This window comes from Haliotis asinina, chromosome 2 (genome assembly GCF_037392515.1).
Source record: "Haliotis asinina isolate JCU_RB_2024 chromosome 2, JCU_Hal_asi_v2, whole genome shotgun sequence".
Taxonomy (NCBI): Eukaryota; Metazoa; Mollusca; class Gastropoda; order Lepetellida; family Haliotidae; genus Haliotis; species Haliotis asinina.
In genome coordinates this window covers 3,936,572-3,950,941 of record NC_090281.1, presented here as the reverse complement: position 1 = coordinate 3,950,941, position 14,370 = coordinate 3,936,572, and the positions used below count along the sequence as shown (strand labels likewise).

Below are 14,370 nucleotides of genomic sequence, written 5' to 3'. Positions count from 1 at the left end.
GTTCGGCGTGTGAATGTGACCAATCGCTGAGAGCAAAACACATATGTACATTTTGAAACAGTGTGGCCTGGGCTTGAACCCTGCGGTACTCCATGAAAGTAGTAAGCAATTCGGTTTCCTATTTAGCAATGTTCCTTTAAATATATTACAAACCGTAGAAGAAAAAGAAAAGTTTGGTTATCCTGTAAAGCGCCGTCAAGTATCCAGCTTGTGGAGCCAGCTGTCTGTACCTCTAGTTGTTGATAGTGCTGGGACTGTGGGGGAAGCCTGGTGGCTAAAACGTCCGCTCGCCACGCCAAGTTGGGTACAACTCCCCTCGTGGGTACAATGTGTGCAGCTCATTTCTGGTATCAGACGCCGTCATGTTGCTAGAGTATTGCTAGAGTATTGTTATAGATAAAGGGAAAAAAAAAACATAGCATGATAGATAACTAAACGATATAAAACATAAAATATGTTACATTGTGTAACACATGGATATTTACTAAGACAATTCCGTTTGATAAAGTTTTGCATTGTCCCGTGTGTATTTCCTACAGTGTCTGGTGTACAAATGTCTCGAACGCCTGTAAGGGATCTTGTTCCGGGTTCGTGCCGATCCGTCTTTTTACATCTGTTGTGATCAGCTGGGCATGGACTGTGAACCAGGTGAGAGTTCCGTTTGCTGTATGTGACGAGGAAGCGAAAACACTTCTCACAGCTGATGTCATGCACTCAGTTTGAGTTTGGGTGCATCTAGCACATATCCAGGTAATTTTATCATCTATTCATTTCGTCTTATGCAGAAATACTCGATCTTAGAGGCTGCATTTTCAAGTATCTTGTTACTTGAACTTACTTGTAAACACTGAAACACCATTACAGTCACAATCAAGTTATCACTGGCGGTCTGGTATTGGTAAGCGCAGACACGTCACGGTGAAATTCAATGGAAGCAGAAATTCACCGAAGACCATACCAAGAGTTTAATGTGTAGATTGTGAAGTCGGACGAGCGATAACTGACATGGTACCTGTTCATGGTATATGTCAAAAGGGACATCGTATGTTTTTGTTCTGGGTTTGCTATCAGTGTATTGCAATAGAGCGTATTGTTAACCAGCCACAGGTGCAGTATTCGTGGACAGAGTTGTTCCATCTGTATAGTCTGCCTGCAGATAGTCTTAATCCCATTAACTACCTGGATACAACAGGTACACATTCAGGTTGATGAGTATTGTGAGTAAGGGTTCAAAGTACAAAAGTTGTTGTGTTTTCTGCAGAGTAGCTGTGATTTTCACCTATACATTTGTTGTCTGATGTGTACTATGTGTTGGCTGGCTGGCATTGATGCTGCACTTCATATTCCACCTGCATGGCAGCTGCTTGTAAATAATTGAGTTTGGACTAAACAATCACTGTGATCAATATCATTAGCCATGTATTTTGGATGTGATCATACAAGTGAATCAGTAGTCGCCTCTTATCCCAAGCATTGGTCGCTGAAAAACAGTTCTTGCTCTGATCTTCACAGGTACGTCACTGTGACCTCACTGAAATTCATGTTATAAAATGTTACACTGTGAAATAGACAGATGAAACAACTTGCATATCTTATTTAGCCATCAAATCATGGCACCTAAATCTTATTTGTGTCACATGAAAGTATACATAATAGCATTTATCTTTTAATATATTTCATTAATATATTTTAATCACATATTGATAAAAATGTATCTGTAATTTATCCTCGATAATCTCTGAGTATATGTTCCAATAAATCTCCTCTAGTATCCGGGATGCATTTACAGCTCAGCCCATGATTGTTTTACCTGCCTTTCTACCTTTTGTGTACCCAGGAGATCATCAGGTTCTTGTATGTAAGAGTGACAGGGTGTCTTTGAATCAGCACAGCATCATGTGTTATAGCACTGTGAGCATGTTGAAGTCCTCACACAGTGATGCCATGTTTTGAAGCATCAGTTTCACATGTTTTATATGGGGATTACATGGTTTGAAGCATCAGTTTCACATGTTTTATATGGGGATTACATGTTTTGAAGCATCAGTGTCACATGTTTTATATGGGGATTACATGTTTTGAAGCATCAGTGTCACATGTTTTATATGGGGATTACATGTTTTGAAGCATCAGTGTCACATGTTTTATATGGGGATTACATGTTTTGAAGCATCAGTGTCACATGTTTTATATGGGGATTACATGTTTTGAAGCATCAGTGTCACATGTTTTATATGGGGATTACATGTTTTGAAGCATCAGTGTCACATGATTTATATGGGGATTACATGTTTTGAAGCATCAGTGTCACATGTTTTATATGGGGATTACATGTTTTGAAGCATCAGTTTCACATGTTTTATATGGGGATTACATGTTTTGAAGCATCAGTTTCACATGTTTTATATGGGGATTACATGTTTTGAAGCATCAGTTTCACATGTTTTATATGGGGATTACATGTTTTGAAGCATCAGTTTCACATGTTTTATATGGGGATTACATGTTTTGGTTTCATGTGCAGCTCTGCATCTTCATGCCCTGTGATTCTCAGTGCCAGCTGATATAGACTGATGTCCATGGTGTCATTAGACCACTACCTTATGCTCTTGATGTTGATCACTGGATTGTTTGTTCAAGTTTCAATGAATATAGAACTGCTTCTAAACAAATGCACAGGAGAAATAACAGTGTTAATAACACTGTATGTACATGACAATTTCACCCCAGTGTCCCTGACTATATTTCTTTACATATTGTAATTTGCAGTGTACCATATGTAAGGCTTATTATCACCTTTTCATGTATTCTGTTAACCAATTTGATCACCTCTCAGCACTGTATTTCTATATGATATTGTTTTCAGTACAGAGTATACCATCAATGGCCGCTTCCTCCAACACAGTCATGGAATGCACGATGGAATGGCTGAGAGATGTGTACATCCGACTGAACCAAGGGGTGACGTGGCGAGATGTGGGAGTGTACTTGACAGTAGGGGGCAGCACATGGCTTGTGTACAAAGTGCTAGTCAAGCCCTTTCTCTCGCCACTCAGACAGGTAATACTGTAGAGTACATTGGGAAAAGTGACCAGCTGACTCAGTCTTAAGAGCTCATTTGTCTTGTGAAAACTGACCATTGCCATAACAGATCAGCTCTCGGGTTATATTGACCTAATTGACCAGTATGCCACACTTACCAATATTTCAGCTATTTGGTGGCGATCTGTAATAACTGAGTTTGGACCAGACAATCCATTGATCAACAACATGAGGATTGGGATATGATGACATGTGTCAACCCAGTCAGAGAGTCTGACCACCTGTTCCATTAGTTACGTCTTACGACAAGCATGGTTTACTGAACACCAGTTCTAACAGGTCTTACATATGAGATGTGAGGTCAGTAACAATTCTATAACTGGAATACGACATGCTGTGTCACAGACTACAGGAACAATGAAGAAACATTAATGTTTAATTTAACATTATTTCTTAATGCAAATTTAAATTCTAAATTAAAAGTTAAGGTGACTATAAAAATGACTTCTCCTATACAAGACAGTGCATACATCTCAACAAATGTCCTCTCCTCCCTGCAGATACCTGGTCCGCCGTACAAGCCCATCGTAGGAAACATGTTTGATGCTCTCCGAGCAGAACCCATGACCAACACCATTGAGTAAGTGGACAGACCTTGTGCTCTGAGTGAGAGAGACAGTGTTTCTGGCAGACAGTGTTTGGGACATTATTGAAAAGGCAAATGTGTTGATCATGGAAAGTAGATGGCAATCTAAGTGTGGTAGTTTCAGGCTTAAGGTCTTCTGGACTTTGGTTTGCTCACTCTAAAACTAATGTACCACATGAGGGGACTTATTCCGAATGACTATGGCAGCTAAGGACTTTCTTTCATATAAAATTGAATAGTGCATACTGGAAAACTGATAAATTGGAAATTTTCTCTGCTGCCATTCATATTTGGAACAGTGGGATATCGTATGATGTTTTCATTAATTATGTCATGCTGAATGATAAGGTGTATGCATAGTTACTTGTAGTTAATGAATGTGTGGTAGGATATGATAAGAATGAACGGGAAGGAGATAAGTGGTTTGGGGGTAACCTGGCGGATAAAGTGTTTGCATGTCACGCTGAGGACCCGGGTTCTATCCCCCACATGGATACAATGTGTGAACCTCATTTCTAGTGTCCCTCTGCTGTGAATTTGCTGTTATATTTCTAAAAATGATGTAAAACTAAACTCGCTCACTATTTATATAAATATGTAAATGGTGATTAGATCAGTCCATGAAACCCTGGCCATTGTTGTTGGATTGCAGGATACTCATGGATGATCTCATTCCACAAGTATGCTTGCTTAATAATACTTATGTCACAGTGCTTACTGTGGACTCAAATGGCAAATGTGTCTGCATGTCACCAGATGGATGAAGACGTATAAGTCTCGCATCATTCGCTACTACTTCCTGTACGGTGAGGGACGTGTCCTGGTTTCCGATCCTGAAATTGTCAAGTACATCAGCGTCACCAACAGCAGGAACTATAGCAGACTTTCATCGTAAGTCACAGGGAAGGATCATTCAGGATTTTATCTGACAATGGCCTTGGTCCCTGGCTGTTAGATCTGAGTGTGTCATGTCATTGGTGCGGTAAAGGGGTAACAATTGCAATGTGATTAGGGGAGGATATGGAAGAGAGCACACTTACATTGGTGGGGGGGCTCGCATCAGGAAGATTGAATGGCTGGAAACCATGATATCTTGAGTTTTTGTACCCTATGTACACATGGGTACATGGGTCATGATCACCAGATTCTTATTCGGCTCATACAATGATTTGCTATAACTGCCAAGTGAGCTGATTACCCATGCTTCTCTTCAGAAGTGGAAATCACATGCAGGCACAAGAATTCCAAGTACGAGACAATTCCATTGATCTGAATACAAAGTCATTACCATGAGAATGTAATACAGGAAAATAATATGTTGGAAATTTGCTGACTTGGTTGATATGTCATCGTATCACATTTATGTAGATAGATGGAGTACAGCTGGAATATTGCTGTGTGCGACTTTAAACAACAAACAAAAAAAAAAAAAACCCAATCCATTACTGATCAGTGTCATGTACCAGGAAATTAATTCTGAGTGCATCATTATGCACCCAGCTAGCCAACATCGATGTGGTGGAAGTTCAGTGCACTCATTAAAAGATACCAGCAAGTTTCGATGTTAGATCTTGTGTCGCAGTATCAAGAATAACTATCTTGGTTGTTGCAGGGGCTTTACTATCCGTCGTCTGGCCCCAAGATTCGTGTTGTTCACGGACAGAGATGAGCATGTTGCCCTGAGGAAGCTTATGAACCCTGCCTTCTCATTGAACACAGTTGAAAGTAGGTGACTGTTTGAACCCCATCTGAGGCACGTGATGCTATGGTTGGGTAACTGTAGAGAGAGGATATTTACATGAGTAATTCTCACATAGCCTTAAGTGAAAACTGACTTGAACGCCTGCTACTGTGTGAGAAACTGTCAAGATGAAGCAGTGATAATGCTGCTTACTTGGCTTTATTGGACTCCTGATAACCTTCTAGAACTGTTCATGCAGCAAGTTTAGATATCCCCATGCATGTTCCCTTTCGACGTATTGATGAAAGTGTGTTGTTCTGTAGGCTTCCTACCAACGTTTGTGAAACACACACAGAAGGTTGTCGCCATGTGGGACGCTGCCATAGGACAGCAGGGTGACATGGCTCAGGTGGATGCTCAGATGATGATGATGAGGCTGGTAAGGCTGGAGATGATAATATTAGAACAGATGCCTTGAAATAGGACAGCGACAGACTGCTAAGGGCTTAGTTTGGTATATTTATCTGTACATTTTGTGGTATTTGACTGATGTTTGGTTGATGGGAGGTCAAAATAACTGCTTCAAAATAGGCATAAAGGATAACAACTGTTGCATTGTTGAGAATCCAGTGACTGGTCCCCTTCTCTGACATGCTTCCATGTTGTGAGCCCAATAACTTGTCCCTATGTCTGACATGTATCAATATTGTGAACCCAGTAACTGGTACCTTTGACTGACTTACTTCTGTGTTGTGAACCCAATGACTGGTCCCCTTGTCTGACATGCTGTGAACCCAATGAGTGGTCCCCTTGTCTAACATGCTTCCATGTTGTGAACCCTATCTCTGGTTGCTATGTAATTCAGACCCTGGACCTGATCTGTGAGTGTGGGTTCGACTACCAGCTGCATGCTTTGGAGAGCCCAACAGCTGCTGGAGTCCAGAGTTTTAGAAGAATACTTCAGGGTAGTAGAATCAGGTTGGTTAAGTCAGTGTTTCAGTACCAGATCAGTGAAACAGGGGTTATAAATCAGGCCTCTTAAATCATCAAACTGCAAAACCATTATCATGATTATACCCCACATAACTGTTTGCACAATGCACTAAACCCGCAAAGAGAAACTGTCTTAAGATTGAACTTGTGCTCATCCTGTCAGTGATTTCTGGACAGAATTCATTCAGGATTTACAGGAAGACCTATTCCAGTTATTTGCATGGAATTTCATTTTAATACCAGACCCTCAGCACCCTGTGTTGATTTTTGGACATGTGGTAAAGAGCAAAATATTCAAACCGACAAATTGTTGCTAGTTTGAAGAATGTTTTTGTGTATGGCGTGATAACATGTAAACTTCACGTCATTTCTCACATATTTATGCATATGAACTCCACATACTAGAATTCCAATCGGTGATCCTACCTCAGTAGTTTCAGAGATGATAGAGGGAATCATTGATGTAATGATGTGTACATGACTCCAGGTACCCCACATTTCAAGTGCACAGAGAAAGGAGTAACATATATTCAGAAACCCTCAAACATTACTTGTGGTGATAACCTTTGGGTGAATTTATGTATATTCTTTCAACATTCCAGATTGATGCAGATGATTCCATTCTTTCGTTCACTTCCGACCAAAGAGAACCGTCAGCTGTGGCAGGACAACAAGACATTTGTGTCGGCCATCACAAACATGGTCAGTAAGAAGCGGAACCAGCTGGAGAACACACAGTTGGGGCAGGGTGAGCACTTTACCTTCAACAACTGTCTTGTCAGTCTTCAACAGTTGCTTTGTTGATCTTATTCGACAGCTGTCTTGTTTATCTTCTTAAACAATTGCTTTGACCTTCTTCAACAATTGCTTTGTTCATCTTATTTCACAACTGTCTTGTCTGTCTTTCAACAATTGCTTTGTTCATCTTATTCAACAACTGTCGTGTCTATCTTTTTCGACAACTTTCTTGTGTATCTTCTTCAACAATTGCTTTGTCAGTCTTCAACAATTGCTTTTTTCATCTTATTCAACAACTGTCGTGTCTATCTTTTTCGACAACTTTCTTGTGTATCTTCTTCAACAATTCCTTTGTCCATGTTCTTTAACAATTCCTTTGTCCATCTTATTCGACAGTTGACATGTCCATTTTCTTCAGTGCCCTTGTCCACCTTCTTCAACAACTGTTTTGTACATCTCCTTCAAGAAGTGCTTTGTCCTTCTTCAAAAACTTTTTTGTCCACCTTAGACAACTGCTTTGTCTATCTTCTTCAACAACTGTTTTGTTTCCTTGAAATATAGCTTTGTCTGTCTACCCGAAGTACTGCTTTGTCCATCTCTTTCAGGAACTGTTTTGTTCTTCTGACCAAAGATCTTTTATAAAAGAAAACGTATCTTACATTAAATGTGCTTATTTGATCATTGGTGACAGGTTGTATGTGTAGCAATGTTTTTGGATGCATATGGTTATTTGTCTTAGTTCATCATCTGATGTTTGTAGAGGAGAAACTTGATTATTTGTTTGTGGAATGTAGGCAAGTTATGGTTAATCATTGTTTGTAGAACTGTGCAATTTGACTTTGATGCTGGACAGCTGTGCATCTGGGTTTCAGGAGTGGAGCATAAGGGAGACCTGCTGTCCATTCTGTTCCAGGCAAAGGATGAGAATGGCAAATGTCTAGAGGACAAAGTGATCTTTGATCAGATTGCTGGATTCCTCTTTGCGGGGTTCGAGGTGAGTTCAGACTGCCAAGGTGTGATGTCTACGGAAGTAAACAGTGACTGCTGGAGTTGTCCATGCCTCACTGTAACCCTTTCCAAGGCACTCACAGCACCTTACAGACCTGGGCATACATTTTCGAAGTTCTCTTAGCACAAAGATAGTCGTAAGTTAATGGTAATGTGTGACTAAGAGAGCTTTGTAAATCTAGGCCCTGGACACTACTGGTTGTGGTTGAGTTGCAGCTGTCCACTTCCATGCTGTACCTCTGTAACTCTCAGACCACCAGCACTGTGTTGTGATGTGGATAATGTTGTTGTTGCTGCTGCTGCTGCAATCCACTTATATAGTTTTACACTCTCACATAAACTTCTAGCACCTTTCTGACATGGAAGATGATACTGCTGGAGGAGTACTAGCTTCCACTTTTACAATTTACTTTTCTTGCTTAGACTTCAAGCACCCTGCTGACGTGGACACTGTCGAAGCTGGGAGAGTTACAACTGTCCACTTACACTCCATTCCTCTCTCACAGACCACCAGCACCCTGCTGACGTGGACACTGTCGAAGCTGGGAGAGTTACAACTGTCCACTTACACTCCATTCCTCTCTCACAGACCACCAGCACCCTGCTGACGTGGACACTGTCGAAGCTGGGAGAGTTACAACTGTCCACTTACACTCCATTCCTCTCTCACAGACCACCAGCACCCTGCTGACGTGGACACTGTCGAAGCTGGGAGAGTTACAACTGTCCACTTACACTCCATTCCTCTCTCACAGACCACCAGCACCCTGCTGACGTGGACACTGTCGAAGCTGGGAGAGTTACAACTGTCCACTTACACTCCATTCCTCTCTCACAGACCACCAGCACCCTGCTGACGTGGACACTGTTGCTGCTGGGAGAGTTACAACTGTCCACTTACACTCCATTCCTCTCTCACAGACCACCAGCACCCTGCTGACGTGGACACTGTCGAAGCTGGGAGAGTTACAACTGTCCACTTACACTCCATTCCTCTCTCACAGACCACCAGCACCCTGCTGACGTGGACACTGTTGCTGCTGGGAGAGTTACAACTGTCCACTTACACTCCATTCCTCTCTCACAGACCACCAGCACCCTGCTGACGTGGACACTGTCGAAGCTGGGAGAGTTACAACTGTCCACTTACACTCCATTCCTCTCTCACAGACCACCAGCACCCTGCTGACGTGGACACTGTTGCTGCTGGGAGAGTTACAACTGTCCACTTACACTCCATTCCTCTCTCACAGACCACCAGCACCCTGCTGACGTGGACACTGTCGAAGCTGGGAGAGTTACAACTGTCCACTTACACTCCATTCCTCTCTCACAGACCACCAGCACCCTGCTGACGTGGACACTGTCGAAGCTGGGAGAGTTACAACTGTCCACTTACACTCCATTCCTCTCTCACAGACCACCAGCACCCTGCTGACGTGGACACTGTCGAAGCTGGGAGAGTTACAACTGTCCACTTACACTCCATTCCTCTCTCACAGACCACCAGCACCCTGCTGACGTGGACACTGTCGAAGCTGGGAGAGTTACAACTGTCCACTTACACTCCATTCCTCTCTCTCAGACCACCAGCACCCTGCTGACGTGGACACTGTCGAAGCTGGGAGAGTTACAACTGTCCACTTACACTCCATTCCTCTCTCACAGACCACCAGCACCCTGCTGACGTGGACACTGTCGAAGCTGGGAGAGTTACAACTGTCCACTTACACTCCATTCCTCTCTCACAGACCACCAGCACCCTGCTGACGTGGACACTGTCGAAGCTGGGAGAGTTACAACTGTCCACTTACACTCCATTCCTCTCTCACAGACCACCAGCACCCTGCTGACGTGGACACTGTCGAAGCTGGGAGAGTTACAACTGTCCACTTACACTCCATTCCTCTCTCACAGACCACCAGCACCCTGCTGACGTGGACACTGTCGAAGCTGGGAGAGTTACAACTGTCCACTTACACTCCATTCCTCTCTCACAGACCACCAGCACCCTGCTGACGTGGACACTGTTGCTGCTGGGAGAGTTACAACTGTCCACTTACACTCCATTCCTCTCTCACAGACCACCAGCACCCTGCTGACGTGGACACTGTCGAAGCTGGGAGAGTTACAACTGTCCACTTACACTCCATTCCTCTCTCACAGACCACCAGCACCCTGCTGACGTGGACACTGTCGAAGCTGGGAGAGTTACAACTGTCCACTTACACTCCATTCCTCTCTCACAGACCACCAGCACCCTGCTGACGTGGACACTGATGCTGCTGGGAGAGTTACAACTGTCCACTTACACTCCATTCCTCTCTCGCAGACCACCAGCACCCTGCTGACGTGGACACTGTCGAAGCTGGGAGAGTTACAACTGTCCACTTACACTCCATTCCTCTCTCTCAGACCACCAGCACCCTGCTGACGTGGACACTGTTGCTGCTGGGAGAGTACCCTGCCGTCCAGGACAAGTTGCGGTCAGAGATTCAGTCCCTACTGACACCGTCTTCATGTCAGCTGACCAGCAAGATGCTTGACAAGATGACTTTCCTTAACTGTGTAGTGAAGGAGTCTCTCAGGTGAGAACAGCAAGCAGCTTCATACGTAGAGCACTGGCTGCCTTCCAGTCAAACATGAAATTATTGTGGTTTATATATCATGTTTATCACAGGAGTGAGTGAGTACGTGAGTTTAGTTTTATGCCACACTTGGTAATATTTTAGCTATATGGAAGTGACCTTTTTGGGTGAAATGCTAGTATGACAAGTTGTGAGTTTTCCATATTCGAAATTTATGTAGGGTGTCCCACATTATGACATTTTGCAAGTTTAATTTGTCTTCAGAGACCAAGTTCTACTGAACAAACTTAAACTGTGAAATTGAAATATAATCTATTTCATGAGTATGTTTTCTGTAAAAGCTGTTAATGATGTTCACATGAAAATACAGCCTGCTTCTAAATTGTCTCCCATGTACAGGTTTGATTATTAAAATTGAATGTAAATATTGATCAATGTCATGAATTGGAACAGGGGACCTGATATAGATGCTTATTTGTACAAACAGTCTGACTGACTGGTCCGTCATTTTGTTCTGACCATGTAAAATGGTACCATTTTTGTATATTGAAATCTGGTACCAGATTGTGTGGAATGTGAGGGTTTTTCATACTCTCAGGGTTTTGACAAAACTTCATGTACACATACAGCAGCTGAAGGTACAAAGAAAATAGAAGCGACAAATTCCTTTCCATAAGAAATCTCTGATAAAGGCAGACTTGATTGTACAAGTGTGACTATGTCATGACCATGTGCTTCAGCTGGATTACGGCTGTACAATGTTTGTGAAAAACGTCAGGTCCCAGTCTGCTGTCAGTGGACATACATCTTTAACTTCCCATAATGTTCAGTGTGAAGAGAGAGATTCCAGCAGGAGCTACTAAACATGCTGTCTTCATCGTCAGATTGTATCCACCAGCATCTGCTCTGTTCCGTCGGGCAAGAAGTGATGACAACCTGGGAGGCTACTTCATCCCAGCTGGGACCATCGTTGGGATCGGCATTGGGGGCCTGCATAGGTGAGTGGTGACACCAGGGGTCTCCATGTGGGTTCATCGTTAGCATCGGTATTGAGGGAGAGGAGGGCTTGGTGGCTGCCTAGTTCAATGGCGACTCCAGGTGTTCTCACCTGGTACCGTATTTGGCATCATAATTGGGGGTCTGCATAGGTGAATGGTGACACCATGTGTTTCCATCCAGAACCATATTTTTTTATCGGTATTCAGGGTCTGCACAGGTGAGGTCATGACAAGGCTTGAATTGTCTGTCTTGGCATGGCCATCTTAAGGTGGGTTATACAGAGGGTGTTTTTAACATCTTTTGAGTAGTATATAAATAAAACCATATGTTTGTGTATTCAAGAGTTGAAATTTACTGCTGAATGTAAAACATCAGAGAGGTGTGTCAGATTCGTTCATGTGACCTTGAAGATTAATTTCATTCATCATCTGCAGACACCCTGAGAACTGGGAGGATCCAGAAACCTTTCGACCTGAGCGCTTCCTCCAGGAGGTCAACCCTTACAAATTCCAGCCCTTTACTGCTGGTCCCTACATGTGTATTGGGCACCGCTTTGCTATGATGGAAGCCAAGGCAATTCTTGTTACTTTACTGAACAACTTCAAGTTTGACATGGTTCCTGGCTACAAATATAGAACAGTGAGATATCTGACCATACAGCCACACCCACCTCTAGTGCTGAATGTGTCACGGGTGTGACATCACCTCTTGTAGTGATGAATGTGTTACATACATCACATCTGAACACACCCACCTCTTGTAGTGCTGAGTGTGTCACATGTCTGACTGAACACACCCACCACTTGAAGTGCTGAATGAGTCAAATGTGTCACAGCTGAACACATCCACTGAACACTCTGGCCAGCTATAAATCTACACCATGTTGGGTGGTCAGACAGGCCTTATTTCATACACTGCAATTACAAATGTATGTACGTTTTTGATGTCTCCTGAAATGAAACATTCCACTGGGCCCAGTGCGTTAGATCTCTCAGGGATTAATACTTGTAAATACTCAACAAGTGCAACAAATAAAATATTTATTTTCAACAACATTAAAGTTTGTAATTTTTGTAACATGGAACAATTTAAAGTAACATTCAGACAGCCAACTCAACAGGTGCTTGCTACAGTTTTGTTAAACAACACACACTTCTTTCTTACAGAAAAGCCAGACGACCTTTACACATTAATATAACATTAGAAAAAGGGCCTTCAAGGATAATTCTGATTCCTAGGACTACAAATTTTCTATGTTTGGACAAACTTAATTTTAGTAAGTAAACTTGGACACTGTTTCACGGATAGTGTAATTATGTTGTTTATCAAGTACTGTCATTATCAGGAGCTGTAGTGACTGTGCTGTAAGGAATTACAGATAAACTACTCAACTCAAATTTAGAACTCATGATCAGCATTCAGTCATTAAGATTTCTCTACACTTTGTTCATAATACTACATTCACAAGTACGAACAATGCACATACCTGATCATTGTTGTGTTGATGACAATCTGTGCCTTTGTACAAAATGGTGATTGCTACTCTCACACAGATTTACAATAGTCGTGGTACTGAGATTGTTTTGTGTAATAGCACCCACGTCTTGACAGATCTATGAACTGTGTGACTATAGGGTTATGCTGCTTTTAGCAAATATTGTGGCAATATCACGGCAGAAATGGGCTTCACACATTGTACTGATGTGGGGAATCAAACCTTCGGGGTGAAACGTTTTGACCACAAGGCAACCCCATCACACACACATATTTGGAACAATCTTTGGTTTATAAATAACACTGGAATAATTGAATAACTATAGATAAAGACTTCATTCTTTGGTTTCCTAGGAAACTGTCTCATAAAATGACCTTAGCTCTAATGAAAGTCCATGTAAATCTTAATTGTGTTCCTAGCAAGATCTCTGTAAGGAACAGACACTCACATCAGTTGAAGGAATTCTTCATATTTTTGGCAAGTCCAGACGGCAGTTTGAAAGCCCTGGCCACAGCAGGTGATATTGGACAGCTGATGGGTGAGAGGGGATGCGGAGAACCATATGCCATCAGTTTGGCTGACTTCTCTCGGAGAATTGACCGTCTTTTCTTCACTACATGATCTGGTGTTGCAGAATTATCCCCCTTTGAGAGTTTTTCTCCCTGGTCATCCATTGGTGAGAAGAGTTTCTGGAGGCACTCCGAGGGAATATCGGAGAAATATTTCTGTGAAAACAAATATGAGTGAGTTTATGGTGACTGCCGTCAGAACATGTCACTTGCTAGTTGGTCTGTGATATGCTTTTTAACCTTTTACTTACTGAATTTTCTTTGTGTGTTCCAGTACAAAAATACATAAGAGAAATAGAGTTTTGCCTTTCTTATGAAATACTCAGCCTAGCATATATCCAGAAATTTATTCACAAATGATTTTTGTCAAAACTGCTGGATGCAATGGTGGTAGTAACTCATCTCTCACTTTGGCGACGCTGTATCTGTGATGTCTCGACATGTTGCGTAACATTTACTTAAGTTTGTAGAGAAAATGATCCATGAGTAGAATGACTGCCGTTTCAAGCTGTCTGTTGAACATTCTCACAAGCATAGTGGAACCGTTCCAGGAATCCATGGCGCTTACCCACTATTTCAAATCTGAAATGCTATCATGTGTCCAGACTAAT

General features: G+C 42.3%; 2 protein-coding genes across 2 annotated transcripts in view; one reads left to right on the top strand and one right to left on the bottom strand.

Annotated features, from left to right (window-relative positions):
* The first annotated feature begins 601 nt into the window (after positions 1–601).
* LOC137273152 (cytochrome P450 3A6-like) lies at positions 602–12,750 on the top strand. Its single transcript, XM_067805628.1, has 12 exons — positions 602–750; positions 2,867–3,060; positions 3,603–3,682; positions 4,445–4,579; positions 5,301–5,413; positions 5,693–5,808; positions 6,235–6,347; positions 6,965–7,110; positions 7,973–8,094; positions 10,524–10,696; positions 11,581–11,694; positions 12,130–12,750. The coding sequence occupies exons 2-12, from the start codon at positions 2,884–2,886 to the stop codon at positions 12,392–12,394; spliced, it is 1,554 nt and encodes a 517-aa protein (XP_067661729.1). The 5' UTR covers positions 602–750; positions 2,867–2,883; the 3' UTR covers positions 12,395–12,750.
* The window catches only part of LOC137273149 (breast cancer type 2 susceptibility protein-like), an 80,679-nt gene continuing 79,027 nt past the window's right edge, over positions 12,719–14,370 (bottom strand). Inside the window, exon 28 of the mRNA XM_067805622.1 lies at positions 12,719–13,915. Coding sequence (XP_067661723.1) covers positions 13,640–13,915 — 276 coding nt within the window. The 3' untranslated portion in view covers positions 12,719–13,639. The remainder of the gene's footprint in view (positions 13,916–14,370) is intronic.